Genomic DNA, 19,134 nt, shown 5'->3' with positions numbered 1-19,134 from the left:
CTTCTCTTTGCTTTCACAGTATTACAAATTTTACGAATACTTTTCTAGTGTTGTAATGCAATTAGTAGACCTGCTTGATAAAAAAAAGTCTATTTTAAAAGCCAAAAAAGTACCCTTCTTCCTTTTCATTATTCTCCAATTATCTTCCTTCCATAGAGAGCCAGGAGGCCGAAAGAGGCCACCTTGATTGAATGAGATGACCAATATTTGTTTCCTTTTATTTATTTAATTAATTATTTGGTCCTTTACTGCCTTAAGACTCATCGTGCTTTTATTCCTGCATCTCAGAAACCTGAGCAGTAGGTGCTGAGGACAACTCAGTCTTGTTACTGTTTGTAGATCGAAGCTTTACAAACTGTGGCTCCTGGTAAGCTGTTTGCTGAAGGTGCTGTTGACAAGTGCTCCAGCTACAGACTGTGTATGGAGGAACTTAAAGTCAAATATCCATCCTTCCTTTCTCTTATTGACTTCAGTCTCTATGGAGAGAGCAGGTGGAAAGTTGTGTGAGGAAATACTTGCCTAAATCACTTTTTCAGCATTAGAATATTTTAAATTTGTAAATAGAACATATTGCTAGTCTTGCCACGCGCTTGGATTTTAAGCAGCATGATAAAAACGTCAGAGCAAAGCACTTAGTACAGCAATTTTTATGCACACAACTGCCTGAGAATCCATTTATATTCTTCAAGACTGAGGAGAGAGACCATTAGGAAGATTCAGGGGTTTAGTTACCGAACAACACTTGTGAAAGCACTGCTGAGGACGTTGTTCGCAGGTATCGCTGGAGGAAGCTTCACCTGGGTTCAGACTAGTAATTCTTTTCTATTCACTTTACTTAATTAACTTTTTTCTGAAAACCAAATCTAAGATCATTTCCTTTTCCTTTCCTCTTATTGTAGATGGAAATTGTTATCCCTCTGTCATTTTCCTCTCACTGATATTAACATTCTAGGGAGACATTTCACGGATGTTGCTGACTACCTCAATTACTCAAGGAGAGATTTCCTTTTCTTCTCAAAACAATAACTTCTGATTTACGCTGCTTTTCCCGGTTGTTCCAATTTGCTGAAAAATTTATTGACATTTTTTTTGTGAAACCATATTTGCTAAATATTTTCTTACTAATCTTTCAAGTTTAATTGTCTACATTCTTTTCTTAAGTAGACAGCTTCCTTTCCCATTCAAGTCCTTGGATTTTCATATATTTAGTAGAATAATGAGGGAATGCAGTATTATCCCTCTTTTTTAGCAGTTCTACTTCATGGACATCTACCATCTCAGCAAGACTATCATCTTTTTCTGGCCATAGCAGGTTACCATGTTGGAGCTTCTACAATAGCAGAGGTTGGGAAAAAGAGGTAGAGACATGGAGGCAGAGACCCAGTTTGTGTTAAGCTCCTCCTATTCAGGACATCAGCTTCCCAAGAAGTCTTCAGGATATATTTTGCTTGGAGCAACAGAGAGAAACTCAAATCTTCTTGTCACTAACTACATCGACCAAATGTAGCTGCTAAATTAAAACTAATTATTTAAATACTGTTTATTTCAATGTGCAATTAAAGTTTTATAGAAAACTGAATTTCTTAGTATATTCTCTGGTTATATTGAAAAGTTATCTGAGAGGAGTATTACATCAGGAATGAAGGTAGCAGCAAAATAAATGTGAGTACTTTGTGCTTTTGGATGACACTGAAGTTACAGAACAAATCCATTATCAGCATTTATCAGACTTCTCTATTCATTTTGCAATATATTGACTTGTCCTTCACTTCTGATTTGTGGCTATGGAATGCACTGCTGGATGTCTAGAGCTGCCTGCATTTTCAATTACAGTTCTCTGGCTTGAGGTTTACTTACTATAGTGATTTTAATGAACTTTTTAATCTTTTAGCATACATGCTACAGAAAAAAGAAGAAAAAAATCTGGCCTAGTTAGTAACATTTCCTGGCACTGGCAGAAGCACAACATGCTGAATATTGTTCATGTTGCTTATTATAAAGTATGAGATCTTTGCTATGAATAGCTTGCATAGTACTTCGAAGGAACAGAGGAACTAGATAAACTGTTCCTTACTGAACCCACACCTCTCTCTTTCTTCTAAGATAATTCTTATCACAATATTCAGGTTGCAAAGGGGAACATTGTCCAAAATTCACCTATTAGGACAGTGCCCTAAGCTCAGGGGCCTCCAGAGAGGCACAGGGAGGCAGCAAGAACAGGAAACCTGCTACTGGGGGGGCGTAAATACTGATACAGCTCTTCAATTATCAGATTCCAAAGTGCTAAAATTGGTTGGGATGGAAGGAAAGGTAAGAGTATAATTATTTTAGTTATGGTGGGAAATTAAGACTTAGCATTTTGAATAAAGATTTAGATTCCTTTTCTGCTTCCTTCTTATTTCTGCTTTCTCTTAGTTCCGCAGTCTTCCTTAATGTTGCATCTTTTCCCTGTTTGTTCACAATTTTATAGTTTCTCATTATAGATGCCCACATTTGAGGCGTTATGGTCCTCTGTCTTTAAACAATTATTGAATGAAATAATTAAATAATAGGAATTAGGAATAACGGAATAAAAGCAGGAATTGGGAATAAAAATATCATTATACCATTTTGGTTATATTAAGTTCAATATATTTGCTAAATTTATCACCAAATCCCCTCCAAATATTTCCTGTGCCCAATTGTTATTATAGAGGATTGAGTGAAAACAGAACCTTAATCTTGTTCTGATTTGAGTTTGCAAAATTGTTAACGAAGAAACCCCATTTTTTTCTTCTAAGATGAACAAATGAGATAGTTGGTTTAGACACTAGATATGCAGTGTTTTGAGGTACTTAAGAATACTTTTCAGGGTAGAATTACATTCTATAAGTGTTTCATAAATAAAACTCACAGGCATCTCTAGTATTTGCTAGGATAATTAAGCTAACACACTTTAATCGTGGAACATTCAGAGTACCCAGAGTTCAAATGGCAACCTTTCAATTCTTCCCCTCTGCAGAGATTAACAGTTTTAGCTGTTTGAGAGAGCAAGGAGCATGTACTAATTACAGAAAGTTCATTCCGCATTTAAAATATTGAATTGTTCCTACAGTAGAAAGAAAGCTCGTTCTGAATAATTACACTTTTCTAATTGCTTTAATGCCAGTAAGGATGTACAAATGTACATCATTATTGATACTGAAAGTGTGGTTTAGCAAAGACTCCCCTACTGCTCTTTGCAGGCCAGGATACTCTGTGGGGAACTTTGCTATAATAATGAAAAACTGTAGAATGTCAAAGGTACTTTTCACTGTTTCTTTAGAATTTTTTTCTTTAAGATTTCAGCAACATTAACCTGACCTTGGTTCCATCTTAGTCTAAGAAACAGCTGAAAAGCATGCTTTAAAGAGGAAAATGAAAAAGAAAAATATCTAAAATGTATGTCACAAATCAGTAAAACTATTCTCAAATGCTTATTTTAAAATCTGGTTCTGTTTTACTTTGAACAGCAATATTGATAAATGGAGAAAAACCATGCTGCCTACTAATCACACAAAATTTGTACAGGTAGCAGGAGGTCTTTAAGAAAGGCAAATAACTGCTGTATTGCAGAATGAGAGTCATAAGAAGCTGGGAAACAAGAGACCAAAGCAAATGGGAACGCTGATTTCCATTGACAGCCATCCTTGCTTCTAAAAGCCTCTCCAAGCACTCGATCTTAGCCTGAAGCTTTCAGCATGGCAGTCCGCTCTACTGCAACCACTGACAACAGCACTCTTAGGCTAGTATTACAGTTCCATTCATTGCACTTCTGCTAAGACAGACAGAAAGTCAGACAAAGAAAGAAAGAAAGAAAAAAAGAAAGCCATTTGGATATGGCAATGAGCTACTGCAAGGTCTCCAACACTACTTCTTCCATCTACTTTTGTTCTCCCAGATAGAAATAAATTTTTTCTTGAGTCCCTGGAGAGGATGCTGACTAAGCTTTTGAGTGAGCCTTGAAATAACAGCAGCTCTCATGATTCACGTGAGGCTTTCTGAACCATCTCAGGGGGCATCTGTATTGTGCTTGTCCAGGTGGGTTTCTTCCCTTCTTACAGTTCTGTAAGGATAGAGGTCACATACTTATTGGTGTGTTGGGTGTGGGGATGTTTTGTTGTCGATGTTTTGGGTTGGGTTTTTTATGACATTTAAAAACTATCATGCCAGGTACGCTTTTCCCCCCTCCAGCAATGTTTTACTGATCCTTTTCTCCTAGCTTAAATTTTTGAATACAAAGTGCTAAACATTCAGAGCATCTTGTGAGTAATTTTTCTTTTCCCCTCTCTTCCTCTTTGCAATTACTGTTCTTATTTGAAAAGTGAATCGTTGTCATCAATGGAGATGCTCATGCTGGAATTCCTACAAATTTTCTAAAAAGGCCCAGTGAATACCCTAAAAAGCATTAACTGAAGCACCATTGGAAGAACAATCACCTAAGAAAATTTCCGTTTCTAGATACATCAGAAATGACTGCAAAATGCTAAATAAATTCTGAGATACATTATGATACACTATTTGCTGTGATACCACAAACTAGCCTGAAATAAAGATAATATTTCTGTATCACCAGTAGTATTGTAGGTCTCTCTCATAATTATGATATTGCTGGATATTTATTAAACATTCTGGAAGACTGAATGTACTGTTGTTTCTCAAGGTTGTCTTTTTAAGGAAAATGTGTCTGCTTCCGGAAAAAAAAACCTTTTTTTTTTACAGGAGGTACAAATTTCTTTAAATTAATCACTTTTTGTTAGAAAACCTGTTCAATAGTTTGGGTTATAATAATGCTAGCACTGATCTTTGATTTGCTGTCAGAGCACTGTAAATCCGGCTTCTCAATACATTTTAAACTATGCATTTTTTCTTCTTTATGAGACTCTTGGCAGACTTTATGGTTAGCACATAGAGATTCAGCAAATTAGATGTTTTTAAAGGCAGCTGAGAAACATTTTTAAAAAAAGAGCAAAAAAGAAGAATTTACTTTAGAGGATAATTTTATACTTTGTTAGTTTTGAAATAACATATAACACCCTTGCTGTCAGGGCACAGTTAATATCTGGTGGCCAGCTACCGTAGATGTTTACATACTGTTTCTTTTATCCCTATTCATTTGGATTGCAAATGAAGAATTAAGAAAACACCTTGCGTATTTGAATTAAATTTGATTACCGTACTTTCTGTAATTTTAACTAATTTTTGACTCCCTGGTGTTTGATGAAATGTAAATTGTTTGGTGATCTTCTAAGTGCATTCAACTAATATTTCTCATAGCAGGATTGTGTGTCATAGCATTTGGCAGTGCTTTGTTTAGCTAGTGTCCAGAGAATATGCTCTGAATAGATTGTATTCTGGATAAATAAGTTAGGCATTTAAGTAGAAACCAGTGTGACTAATGTGGGATATCAAATTCTCTAGGACTTGCAGTTCTATATATGCTTGAAGAATGCATGCATGAAAACATAAGCCATTTCATAACCTTGACTTTGATTGCATCACATAACTTTGTGCTGGTGTTTGCATTGTAACCAGCTTGGGTGATCTCAGCATCGACAGGAGATTGATGTTCTCTACTAAGGTGTCCAGTTCTTCATTACGTTACTACAGTCGCTATAAAAGCCTGCTGGTTGGGTTGGCTTCATCAAGGTCTTTTCACTGATGTGGATTCTGCAGCATATGAGTGAAATAGGTCTTAGCCCATTTAAAGGAGGTCTTTACGATTTGGAAGCCCAAAAATATGTCTAGCTTGATAAAATCTTGCACATGAGGCCATTATCTAAGTGTCACTGCAAGGGCGCTCAGAAACAATTGTGCATAGCAAAGGGCAATGATGGCGTGTAATGACTGCGCTAGGCAGAACTGAAAAATTACTTCTCACAACCTGAATTATTCAGGACAGGAACTTTTTTCTTTATATGGGGATACCTAGTAGGTAATATAATACATAGATAATATATGCCATAACACTTATGACGCACTACGTACCAAATAAAAGCATGGGCTCCACAATATTCAAGGAGTTAAACTGCAAATGTGACAGAGTTTTCCAGCAGCCTGTCTTCAGTTCACTTTCCAGGTTAACTTTGGCCAGCGTTTTTCTACCATGTTTAGGTTTTGCATACTGCATTAAAGACTAGTCCTCCCCAGGTTTTGTATTTTTCCCATTGCATAATTTGTTGAGACATCAGTCCAATAGTAGTAACAAAAATGTGACTTGCTATAAACGAAAAAGTGAAAGTGAACATTTTAAGATAGTGAAAAATAGCCATTTTCATGGGAGAGACAGTAGTGGTTTATGTGTGAAACTGAAATGGGAAATCTCGAGTCCTTTTCTCATTTCTGCTGTAAACTGATGTTGTCATATTGGACATAAGACCTTCTCATGAGGGGCTGGGTAGACAGGGACCCAAAGACCATTGGATCTGAGATCAGATTATTGCATTTGTTATACTGACCTGACACTTTTATTTTTTCCTGACTTATCTGTGCAATGTTGCTCCCAGCCATGTCAGGCTTTATTTATGATACTGTTTTGACTATTCAAATAGTATCAGAATCTATAGACTATTAAGAACCTTGCTGACAGTATGCAGAGATTGAGTATGGTAAAATGATGTTTAACAGTAAAATAATTCTAATGTAATTCATCCTTCCTTACTGCAGTCTTGCTTTGAAACGTGGAGAGGGACTTGAGAGTAAGAAAAATTGGTTCTTGCTCTATCATTGTCAATACACGGTATCTGCTGTGTGCAGAAAGGGTTTTAATTTCTGGAGCTGCCCATTCGGCACCCTTCTAACAAATGTAAGGCTTCTGGAGGAAAAAAGAAGATCCAAGATGCTTTGTGGTGTCTTCGATTTTTTTTTTCCTCTTTGAAGTTAGTTTTGCCACGTGATAGTGTAATTTGCATTGTAAATTGAGTTCATCCAGCTTGTGGGACAATTAAGATATAAACAGGTGTTCATAAAAGTATAATTTGCCAAACAAAATAAACATTAGATTCTAGAGATTTCTGATTATCATCTGAGCTATGGGAATAGGACAGCGAGCGACGGATCATTTTTCCCTGGAATGTGGGAGTGGAGGGAGGCAGAAGGGTCTTTGAAGATCTTGTTTAATTGATTCCTAGATGTAACCTTTTCCTGTTTTTCATTTGGGGCTTTCTGGCTTCGCTCTCACCTTCAGAATATGGGACTGGTGTAATACAAGCAAATATCAGACCTCAGTAAATGCTCCACAGGTTATTTCTTTCAAGAGGGAATGTAACGAATTTGTGCAGAGTAGAAATTAAGGGAAGTTTTTAAGTTTACAGCAGCTACAAATTTAAGTCCTTATTTCACAGAATCACAGAATCAATCAGGTTAGAAGAGACCTCTGGGATAACCGAGTCCAACCATTGCCCTGACACCACCGTGTCAACTAGACCATGGTACTAAGTGCCATGTCCAGTCTTTTCTTAAACACATCCAGAGATGGTGACTCCACCACCTCCCTGGGCAGCCCGTTCCAATGTCTACTGACCCTTTCTGAGAAGAAATTCTTCCTAATGTCCAACCTGAACCTCCCCTGGCGCAGCTTGAGGCTATGTCCTCTTGTCCTATCGCTAGTTGCATGGGCGAAGAGGCTGACTCCCACTCCACTACAACCTCCCTTCAGGTAGTTGTAGACTGCAATAATTTGAAGTATTGTGGGATTTTTTTTCATACAAATATCATTAACATAAATGTTCTGTGTGTTTGGCAGTGTTCTTAGCAAGAGAATATGTCTATAGCAGAAGATGTTTATGAATTTTGTTATGATGCACACCTTGAGCCTATTTGGCCATGACAAGAAGGAAGAATTCCCCCTAAATGTTATCAATTAGCAGCTATAGAAGCTAAGATCCCTTTTAAAGTGAGGGCTGCTGATCTGCAACTTGAAGATAACTCTGCTGATTAGAACAGACAAGTACAAGAGGTTTTAGGGTTTTCCCTGAACATACAGACTTATGGTGATATGGCCCGTGTTTTTTTTGCTCAGAGCTTGGAAAGCTGCAGTAGAAGAACTATGCAGGCTATCTTCCTGACTATTCTGCTAGCTTTCCTATTTTCTCTGCCCTCTAAAAATACCAGAATCAGTAATCTTGCCTCTGCTGTTGCATGTAGCTTTCTGAAGGGCTGTTAGCTATTCATAAGAATAGAGAACTGAAAAAAGGAAAGCAAGGGAAAATAAAGAAGAAGAAGAAATATCTGTAAACTGTAGCTCTAGGAATTATGTGGTACAGACATGTCAGTATTACAATAGCTTAGAGAATATTAAAGCAGGAGAAACCCAGTGACATACCCTATCTCCAGAAGGCTCTGAAGTGGTCTAGAAGAATAGACAAAGATGGGATTACTCTTTCCTTTTTGATACCTATAAAATAAAATGTTTTATAGCAATCAGCCAGAAGGTGATCTGAAAGAGAGGGGGAAAAATCAAATAGGATTTGTACTGGGAAGTGAATCCCACCAGCTCAGTAGGTAGATGCTTTCCTCACTTGCCTCCTTTGGAGCTCATTCACTCCTCTTTTGTATTGGATCATAACCAGCAAGTTTAGTAGTTATATCTAGCAGTCATTCCTTTTAATAAATCTTCTTAACCTTAGGAAATTTTACATTATTATCCTGTTACATAATAGTAATGGATCTTGGGAAGTTTATCTTAAGCTTTAGGTTTCAAGTCATCATGAGTATAAATGATGACTCTCCTCCAAGTGAGAGTCCATTTCAGAGCGTGCAGCACCACTAACCCCTTCTGTCCTAGTAGCTTACAGAGGAGAGAGCTTCCTCTGTCACCTAAGACAAGTACTGACTCTGCACTGAGTTAGATTGTCAAGGTTATCTATCTCATTGTTGACAGTTTAATAGAAGGTTTAATGTTTATCTGTCCTACTAGATGAAATGTTACGTTGTGTAAGGAATGACTAGTGCTCAGGTTGTGTTCAAGTCAAATCCATTGACTTTGAGACTCATCCATTTGACTCAAATCCTTTGAGAAGGAGATGGAGTGCCTTTTACCGGGCTAAATGCTTAGCTGTGTTACACACTCCCAGGCTATAAAACAAACAACCCCACCACCACCCCACCGCCCAAACTGTCCTTTTGTCAAACACCCACAACCTCAGGTTCTCTGTAACAACCATGATCTGTAACATTCAACTCCAGCACAGGTCAGATCTTGAGCAGCACAAGTCCCCTAAAAATCATGGAATAATGTAGGATGAAAGCGACTTCTATACAACTAGATCCATTTAACTCTTATGATCGGTTGAACACCAAATTAGCATTTAAAGCTTTCAGTGCTCTCCCTTCCCTAATAACAGTGTAGGCTTTGGATTTTTCTATCTGTGTGCTGAGTATGGAGGTTGAAAGGAAGAAGTCAGGACTGCAATCAGAAATTCATGTCTAATGTTCTTGGCTCTGACATGACTTGTTAAGCACTTTTGAACAAATTACTGAGTATTTCTGTATGTGTGCTTATGCAAAATAGAAGTCCATATAACGAACATCTTACTTCTAGAGATGACATGAAAGCTATGTTTGCGTAGCATTTTATTGCTATAAATAGTAAAACAAGTTAGACTGGATATCTAGAGGCAGAATAAATAGTCTTTTCTTTGCTTTTAAAACAGTAGAAGTTTTAGGATAGACACTTAGTAAGGTCATGTTGTTAGGCCAGTATCAAAGCTTACAAGTGAATTAGGTCCAGAATCCTATCTGCTGGCATTTTCTGTAAATTATATTGGCTTCTTCTGTACGGCAGGTTTTTTTTATTTCATTGTTGGTTTTGGTTCAGGGTTTTTTGTCGGGTTTTTTTAAGTTTTGTTAAGTGTGTTTTTCTATATAGCACCTATTTGGCATGCATATATTGCCATTTAATAGACCTCACCAGCCAGTCATGCAATTGCAAATTGGAAAGCAACATCAATAATACCTTGAAATAACTGTGATAGGAGTGGTTTTTAATTATCCAAGTCATGCCTTTGTAGGACAACTTCTGAAAAGGTACAGGGGGAACAAAAGATTGAGTTTTATCAGTTTATGCAAGGAATTATATGAAGTAATTTCCCCTAAACAAGACTGGACATAATGACAAAAAGTCCCACCAGCCTTATGGGTTTCGTAAATGCAGAATAACATTAGGTGGAGAAATCCCACTAATCATTCAAAAAAAATCTGTTGTTGCTTTAGCCTTAATTCAAGTCAACCTGACCCGAAGAATTACATCGATATATATTAAGAATTGCTGTTTTAGATCTACCTGAACCAAACTCTGGAACAGATTTTACTTTTTTGAGGTTTTTTTTTCGTTTTTTTTTTCATTTATTAATAGTTCATGACGGTTCTAAGTACAAAGCCTTAGCTGCCTGATCCGTAATGTCTAAATTTCTGTTCTTCTGTTCTCTTTAGATAAATACAGGGCACCAATCGCAGTTGACTGTATCAAGTGCAGAGGTGGGAAATGAAAGGAGTCAAAATTTGGAAAGCAGCCCTTTCATGTCAGATCTTCTGACTGACGTACCCTTTGCCCTAGCACCACATGTGTTAGCAGTACAGGGCACCCATAATGATGTTCCTGACCGATTGCTCGCCTACGACACCAATGATAATTTATCAAGATTTTGGTATGACTTTACACTTGAAAATTCAGTGCTTTGTGATCCGTAATGTTTTCTTTATTTTTTCTGTCTATGTCAAGGAACAAGTCTTAAGGTGAAGATAAAGACTTATTTAAATTGACTAAATATTTTGGGGGCCTGCCACTGGTATATCAGATGCATTGGATCAAAAGGATTATTATTCACAACTGTGTTAATTTCTTAGCTTTAAGCGAACTGTAACTTACTATGTTAAATATTCTCTTTATCTCCAAAGAAATCAAGCAGAACTGTTTCAGCCTGAGTAGGAGACTGGCTGTTGGTATCTACTTCCAGTAGGCAGGCTGCAGGCACAAACATTTCATAACTTTAAGATGAAGTCTACGCATGTCTGCACTGTTTTGTCATTTCACTCAGATACTAAATACATAGATCCTATTACACATGTTTCTTTAAGATCACCTCTGATTTTCTACAAGTAGAAACCAGTATTAACGCTAAAGCAACACTGCTTTGTACTACTGGACAGATAGTTTTCCAGTTAAACCAAGTTTTAAAACTCAGAGTTAATTATGAGTACTTAAATAATTATGAAGACTTAATGGAATCAGTTAAACTTACCACTTTCAAAGTGAAAATCAGTTGCTCATCCCCCTTTCCAGTAGATGGTATTTTTTGTCCGTCTCATTTTGCACTTGGAGAAGTCCTCCCCTCCTGCCTGTGGGCTGCTGTTTGTTCTCATTACCACATGTGTTCCTGATTTATACACAGATCAGCTTTTCCATTTTAACCTCTTTGCCCCCTGAAGAAGGAAATCTCAGGACACGTACTTTTAATGGTCACACCCTTCTTTTTTTAATTTGTGTGCCAGAGATACAGATGGCAATGTTTAACAACAGGAAAACATTACATTGTTTCTTATCCAGCTAAATTAAATGGCTAAGTATCTAAACATGCATTCACACAGACCACTGTCCCTGCCCCCGCTCACAAGCTTTGAGCATGTTTTTCCCTACTAAAACCAGAGCTGCTGTTGCATGAGGAACAGCTCTCTGATGTACCATCATGATTTGTGATGAATAATGATCTGTGTCACACAAAAGACTAAACTTGTTTTCTCTCTTGGGGTAGAATATTTATATTGTGCCAAATGTTAGTGGATATTTTCGTATATTTTCTACACTCTGTGATAGCTTAAAATACGTATATTTTCAGACTTACATCTTCTTACAGTATCTGAGATAAATACTGTAAATGATGGAGAAATTACATTGTGAATACATCTTAGGTTGTTAAATATTCATGTTTTAGATTTTTTAAATGTATGTATTTAATATTTTTGACAGCTATGTTCATAAATGTTTTGAAGTTATTGTTTCAGGGAAATTATCTATGCTGCACTCCAATAAATAAAAAAAAAAAGCTAAATAATAGTTGTTTTTTATGTGTGAGAGTAATTGTTCAGCTTCACCTGTATTGTTTACTGTAGCTGTGACCATTCAGACTTCATGGGAGCTTGAACTTGGAAATTCAGTTTGGAAAGCTTTTCAGTATCATTTAAGAATCGAGGTCCTTGTAAACAAATATATCACATTTCCATCTGATATATTCTGTATACTGTGTTGGTGAATTGCGGTGGTTTAGGTGGCATCCATGACACTGCTCTGAGGATAGTACGGCCGTGAGCTGGGAAGTACTCAGACCTCTTAGAAGGAAGAATTACTTTTACCGAGTTGTTTAGAACTGTTTTGTGTGATGAATTTTCTAGTTAACACATACCTGAAGCATTAAATTTACTTTTCATGATTGTTTTATATTTAATCATTAAAAAATTAACTGTCTGCAAATAGCATGTTTCCATTCAAATAGTCCATTTTGAATCTGAAGTGTTTCTGCAGCCCACCTGGTCTAGAAGCAGAACTGCAAAACACTTGAAGAACCAACAAACTCACTATACTTGTTCTTTCCTTGCTAGCTGACTTAGCATATAATTTTTTGGCATTCATTTTTTGTTTAAAGTTAGATTATTTATCTAAAATAATCACATCTTGTCAGAATTACGCTCTGTTACACTCACCAATACGCCATCCTTTGAAAAGAAATGAAGAGGCAAAGGAGGGTGGGGAGGAGGTTGTGTTCAACTATGATGAGAAATATCGATGGTGGGTTAAACATTTGGCTGCATCCTTAACCATATTCCATAAAGGGTAAAATCTGCATCTAGCAAGAGTACTAGTAATGAGCACTGGGAATGTGTCTCCTGACTGCCCTCTCTTTAGCAAGGGCTGGGGCTCAAAGCTCTCCCTTGCTTCACATCATCCATAAAAAGTGGATTGAAGCCTAATGGTATCCAGACAGCAAAGGTGAATTTATACCCACTGGGATAAGAAAAAAATACACGTAAACTGTTATAAATCAGTAAGATTTATGGATATTACTATTGGCCCACTAATAACATGAAGATGGCACAAAATCTCCAGAAAATTAAAGATTTCAAAGAGTCTTAGCTCATATAAAAATGTGAATTGCTTGTGTAGGATATGTTTAATATCGTATGCTAAGTGATTATTGCATAGAATGTATGTGAATATATGTGTATCTGTCACTGTCAACAAATACCGGATGGTTCTATATATTGTCATTCAAATATTTGACCACCAATGAAGGGATATAGTTAATTTTTAAAAATTTAAATATTATTAAATATAATCAATATTGATATCAAAATAGTAAACCGTCCTGGCTGTCCTTTCTGTATATTCTGTATATAAAAATGAGAACTTAAATAGAAGTGTTTGCTTTGTGTTATACATATGTATGTAAATTGTTTAGACAGAACTGAAAGGTATTTCACAGCTGATGTCATTAATGTCAGAATGAAGACAGGTTGTCAACGCCAGAACTAATAATGAAAAGCTGAGGTGTGATCCTGGGCCAGTGAAGTGCTGTAAATGGGAGTTTTGTCACTGCCATTAGCGGATATATTAGTAGGCCTGCCCTCCTTTATTAAATCGTTTATTTAGAGTTACTTTGGTTCATGGGAGATTCTTAGCTTCACTTGCAGTTTTCTACATTTTCCTTGCAAGCGATGTACTCTGCATTGTGTGATAGCTTCCTTAGGGAACTTTCTAATAAATCAAACACAGCAACACACTTATTTCCTCTGGAAAAGTTGTAAATACAAGCCCTGGAAAAGTCTTAATTTTAAACGCAGAAAAAGGGGAGTGAAGCCCACATGTTTGAAGGTAAATCAAAGAATAATTGCATCCAGAGCAGCCCGACAGAAGGCTGATTGGGAGCTGGTCCCTACAGACAACTCCCTGGTGACAAACTCAGAAGTGGAATCAGACAATGCCGTGTCCGGCAGGTCAGTCAAGGAGGTGGTTACACATCCAGTTTCTGATGTTTTCTGTGAAGTATGGTCCAAACCCTGATACTACAGTACTGCAGCTGGCAAATATACACTTGTGTGGTCACAGAGGAGAGGTTTCTCACCCTAGAGCAAATAAACGAAAAAGGCAAAGAGCATATTCACTGTGGTAATTACAGTATCTCAAAATAACACACAGTTTATTGCATTTTTAGCTGGAGAACCTGTTATGTTCACAAAAGCACTAGAGCAGCCTCCTGGGCAAGACAAGTGGGTTGTTCTGAACAATAGCATAAAACTTGCGCTTGAGAAACCGCTCTCCTCTCCTCCCCACCACCACCCTCTTCTTATGACATGATAATTCATCTTGCTTTGGGTTTTCTTTGCTCAGCCTAGTGAGTATGGGGAGGAACCAGAAGTGCAACTCCTAGGGGTAAGTCCTTCCCTTCTTGGGTAACTGCAACTCATCTACTGATGACAGGGCAATTCCAGATTAACCAGATATCCTTTTGAAGCCAGAGAGTGTCTGTTATAGCAACAAACAGGCAGAAAGTCCTCCTTAAATTCCAAAGGTAGGCTCCTGTTTAGTGCTTTAGGAAGAAGGTTTAATAAGCCAAGTTGGGTTTGTTCAGCCCATCTGCTGTGCTGCAGCTCTTCGTCAACACTAAGCTTGGCATTCTGTAACATGCTCTCAAAGTTAGAAATAAGTACATTAAGCCTGATTTCTTCCCATAAATATGTCAAATTCCCTAAACTAAGGAAAATTATTGATCTCCCTGTATTCTCTATTAAGACCACATTCTTTCTTTACCAGTTAGATATTTATGTCTTTTGAGTCTCCTAGAGATCTACCTCTTTCTTTTCAACATCTTTCACAGAGATGAGACTGTTTTCTGAAAAGAGATCTGGGCTTCATTCTGCAAAAGGGATCTGTTCCCATAGACACATTCTTAGCCTTCCTTCTGTCTGAATCACAACCATCCAAAAGAAGAGATGTAAGTATTCATGCTTGCTGGGAGGGGAGAAAAGTCACTACCTCATTCCAATTGTGTTGACAGTCAGTTAACTTGGAAGTGTTACTGCCCATAGAATGAAACTTGAGATTTTTGGCAATTCAGAATTTCATCATTTTCAGATGCCAGGAGTGTAAGAAGAAAACTTGATCTGTTAGGCATGGCATCTCATTGTCTGTTTAGTTCTGGAGCACAAATTTTAAGTTCTATGTACAGGTATGTGAAGTTTCTCTTTGCACGATATGATGCTAATAAGTGAGACTGTTTTAATTCTCCTGCACATGCTGCTGGGCTGGCTGAATGATCTAAAAAGTAGTAAGATCCAAAGCACTACTTTGACCTCTGTGGGTGCAGTCCCTAGTAAGAAAACTCTGTGTGCAGATTTTTTTTTTTCCTTCATCTATAAATGTATTTAAGCATTCAGTAGAATTCCTAAAAAATAACGTTTTAAACTTTATTTTTGAAACATATTAATGGAAAGCTTTTCTACCTTTATGGTGAATGCTATAGATCTGGACTAAGCCTGGCTATTCTACATGCAATTACTTCAAGGCCATTAAAAAATATTATTTTTTACAGGTCTCTACCTACTACGAAATGGCAGAGTTCTCATGTATTCGTTATTTCTTTTAGTTGTATAGCAGAAAAAATACGTAGTAGAATTACATCAAACTAAAAGAGGGGGACACACAGATGTAAAGCAGTTTTCATTGAACATTATTTCCATAGTAGCTAACATTGGCTGTAATGAAAATATGGAAATGAAATGAAGTGCAGGTGGTAAGAATATGACAGTATCCTATTGGTGATCTGAATCAGGAAGTAAATCAGTACCGTGCCCCATCGTGTCTTTTTTTTATGTACATGTAGTAGATAGCACAACAGTCCCTAATTCTAAGACCTGTGTACTTTAACATAAATAATGGGAGAGCAATGATGGATCACATACTCCTTTCAACATCTCAAAGCAGATACTTCTTTTTAGTCTGCAGCCTTCCACTCAGTAGGCTTTCTAGACTGTTAAAAAGTCAGTGAATAGTCTATTAAAGTTCACTTTCTGATGAGGTATCAGGGTAGCTCAAAGAGCTTTGCTGTATCACGGCTCAGTGGTTTGTCAAATACATCCCTCCTACAGAAGAAAAACAGTCTGCGCATGCTGAATGGTTCGTGCAATAAACCAGGAGCCGTAAAGCTTTCAGCGTTGTACTGCGGGTTATGATGAGATGTTGGGGAAGCCTTTTTTTAGTTCTGTGGCAAAAGAGAGTATCTAGCAGTGGAAGTGGAAGTTACGATGACCCCAGAAGGCTGCAGCAGCTGTAGAACAGAGACAAGAGAGGGCTTAGTTCTGCCAGCTAATTCAATTCACTTTTCCTTGCTGCAAAGATAAAATAAACTCTTGAGATCAAAGATCTCATTTACAAGGCTGTCCTCTTAAGTCAGTCAACACATGCACTTCAATAACAGAACACAGAAGAAACTGCTCACAAGCAAACATAAAAAAGATGAGCCTCAATTATAAACAACCCTCATCCAACTGTTTGTGGATATCAGCATTATGGTTAGAGTAGCCACTCATGTCCAAATGTTTGTGTAACCGTTCTGGGAGGTCAGCTTTGGGCATCCATCTGAATCTCACTGGAAAGAAGGCCAAAGCAGATGGGCTCAGAAAACAAAGGCTCAGGTGAAAGGGACCATCATGGTGAGAAGGGAATTACTTATTTAAAGCAACTGATACTTGTTAGAACTGGAAAAGACTTTGAGACTTTAGTCTGACCACGGCGTCACCCTTTTTATGAAGAGATCTGCTATTTGTCTATTTTCCTTAAGAAAATGAAGCAATGCGTGATGTTTTGGAAACTGTACAGTAATTTCCTTTTTCAGCTGTTTTTAGAAACTACTGGTGCATCTGCTCGGCTTATTCTGCTCTTAAAAGACATTTTTAGATTCCTGTAACTCTGATTTTGTCTATTACTTGTTTAGATAGGGCTTTTGTCAAAGACTTAATATTTATCTTACCAGTTGATTCAAAGGATCTTTTTATTGTTATTTGAATTTTATGTCTTTTGCAGTTTGGTTAATTGTCCTTCATTTGTCTCTCAAATAAAAAATATTTACTCTTTCCCCTCTACTTGATAGGGTGGAATAGAAACATAAGCATTAAATTTATCCCAGAAGGGACTGCCAAATTTTATTTCAAGAAGTATTACAGTACTTTCAGATATTCCATATCAATCTTAGTATAATTATAGCTAAAATTGGACATACGGACTCTATCTTTTGATGTAGTTCAACTCATGTTGTAATTTGACTCATGTTTTGGGGGTAGGCAAAGTGGTAAGGTGTCATATTGGCAACTGATACTGGTTAATAGAGGGATTTAAAATTACTTCCTTTTTATATGTTTACTGCATGTAGTGTGCAGTATATGCATCCACTCAATAATAAAGTTCAAATAACTGCTTCAAAGCTGGAAGTTGTCATCAGGTTTTTAAATGACATCAAATAAGAGGCTGTTGATTGAGAAATGGAAGTGTAGTGCTTTGCTGCAGATCTCTAGAATGCTTTACTGTAGAAATCAGTATTAAGATTCATCTTGAATCTTAATATCATAAATTTAAGACAAGTTTTAAATCTTAGGACAGCTGTAAAAAGTAGAATGAATGAACAAAGATGGGTGATGTATTTTTGTTTACTTAGAGGCTAGCTAGCGAAATTACCTCTATTCATGTTGCAGTTATTTCCATAAAAAATTTTTACAGCAGACTGTTGTTCTAGCTATTGATGTGTACAAATCTAAGAGAATCTCTACAAATCAAGCTATTTTCCAGGATGATAGGTTTTATCCAAAATTTTGCCTTCATATTTAAGATGTCTAGGTCTTCTCAAACTAACCCTCTTCACCACCACCTCCCACGGCTGTCTCTCCTTCAGAAGAAAGTTGTGCCCTATTTTAGAAATATCAGTCCGATGAGTAAGATCATCTTCTGATGATCCGCCGATCTCAGCTGATTGCCTGAGCCATTTCACCCTGCTTAGAGCAAAATGGGAGATCTAGGCTGAGATGCTAAAGGCTACCTCCTAGAAGAGGAAATCATCCCAAGACTGATCTGTTCACCATAGACATCAAAAAGAAGTCAGATAGGACTTGCCCTGCAAGGATCTCCTGTAGCAATGAAAGTCTCTGGCTATTTATAAGAATATGTGCACAGTTACTAAAAAAATCACTTTTTGGTATTAGATTGGTTCGCATATCCTTGTCTTCATGACACAGAGTAGGAAAAGTGTTCCTAGTGTGTCCACTGCAACAGCAACCTCGCTGTACAAAGATTATTTTCTCCAAAATAAAAATAATTGTTAGTTAGGAAGAATAAAAGCCAACTAGTACACCCTTCTTAAACAGATGAGGTAATTCAAGTGAAGGATAAAATCTTACTTGGAAATTTGCAAATAGATTATTGTGTTTTTAGATAAATTGCAATTAACTGAACAAGGCCTTTCTGGCACCTACTGTCTCATCTTGCTTCAAAGAGTTATTTTGGCTCATACACAAACTAATATTCTGCTTCCCCAAAGAAACAAACTGAAGATAATGCTGAAGAAGTTCTCCTTTGAAACACCATTCACTTCTGATACATCACTTTAGTCTGGAAATCATGACCCAGTAATTTGTCAGTCTCCAAGTGAACAGTCCACTCTTTTTTAGGACTTATTCCGAAACTGGTATAAGAACAGATAATCCGTGCAAAACCACCTCAGCAAACTGGATCAGTGTAGGCATTGCCAGAGCGTTAGAAGATGAGAGAAGGCATTCCCGCAATGGGATTTAATGTAGAGCACTGGTGACATCAGAAATTAGAATATCCTACGCTTTTCATTGGGGGGAAAAAAAGAAAAAAAAAAGAGAGGTGGCAGCTTGGCACTTTGCTCGTATTTTTAAAAATACTGAGGGTCTACTTTGTAATAGCTGACAGAGATGTTGAGAACACGGTTAACTCAGCAACACTTGGTTTACTCTCTTTACATTTCCCCCCTGTATATATCTATTTATCTTAAACTCCTCTGACCTAGAGAAAGACTCTTCTACAGTGTTTATTACATTATTAAGATGATGAAA

General features: G+C 37.1%; 1 protein-coding gene across 3 annotated transcripts in view; it reads left to right on the top strand.

Moving 5' to 3' along the window:
* The window catches only part of UMAD1 (UBAP1-MVB12-associated (UMA) domain containing 1), an 83,193-nt gene extending 71,106 nt beyond the window's left edge, over positions 1–12,087 (top strand). For all 3 annotated transcript variants that reach the window (XM_068405336.1, XM_068405334.1, XM_068405335.1), the window contains one exon: positions 10,450–12,087. In XM_068405336.1, coding sequence (XP_068261437.1) covers positions 10,450–10,707 — 258 coding nt within the window. In that variant the 3' untranslated portion in view covers positions 10,708–12,087. The remainder of the gene's footprint in view (positions 1–10,449) is intronic.
* Positions 12,088–19,134: the final 7,047 nt, after the last annotated feature.

The sequence above is a fragment of the Nyctibius grandis genome, chromosome 7 (genome assembly GCF_013368605.1).
Source record: "Nyctibius grandis isolate bNycGra1 chromosome 7, bNycGra1.pri, whole genome shotgun sequence".
Lineage (NCBI taxonomy): Eukaryota > Metazoa > Chordata > Aves > Nyctibiiformes > Nyctibiidae > Nyctibius > Nyctibius grandis.
Note: the sequence above shows the minus strand (reverse complement) of the source record. Positions and strands in the feature narration are given on the sequence as shown.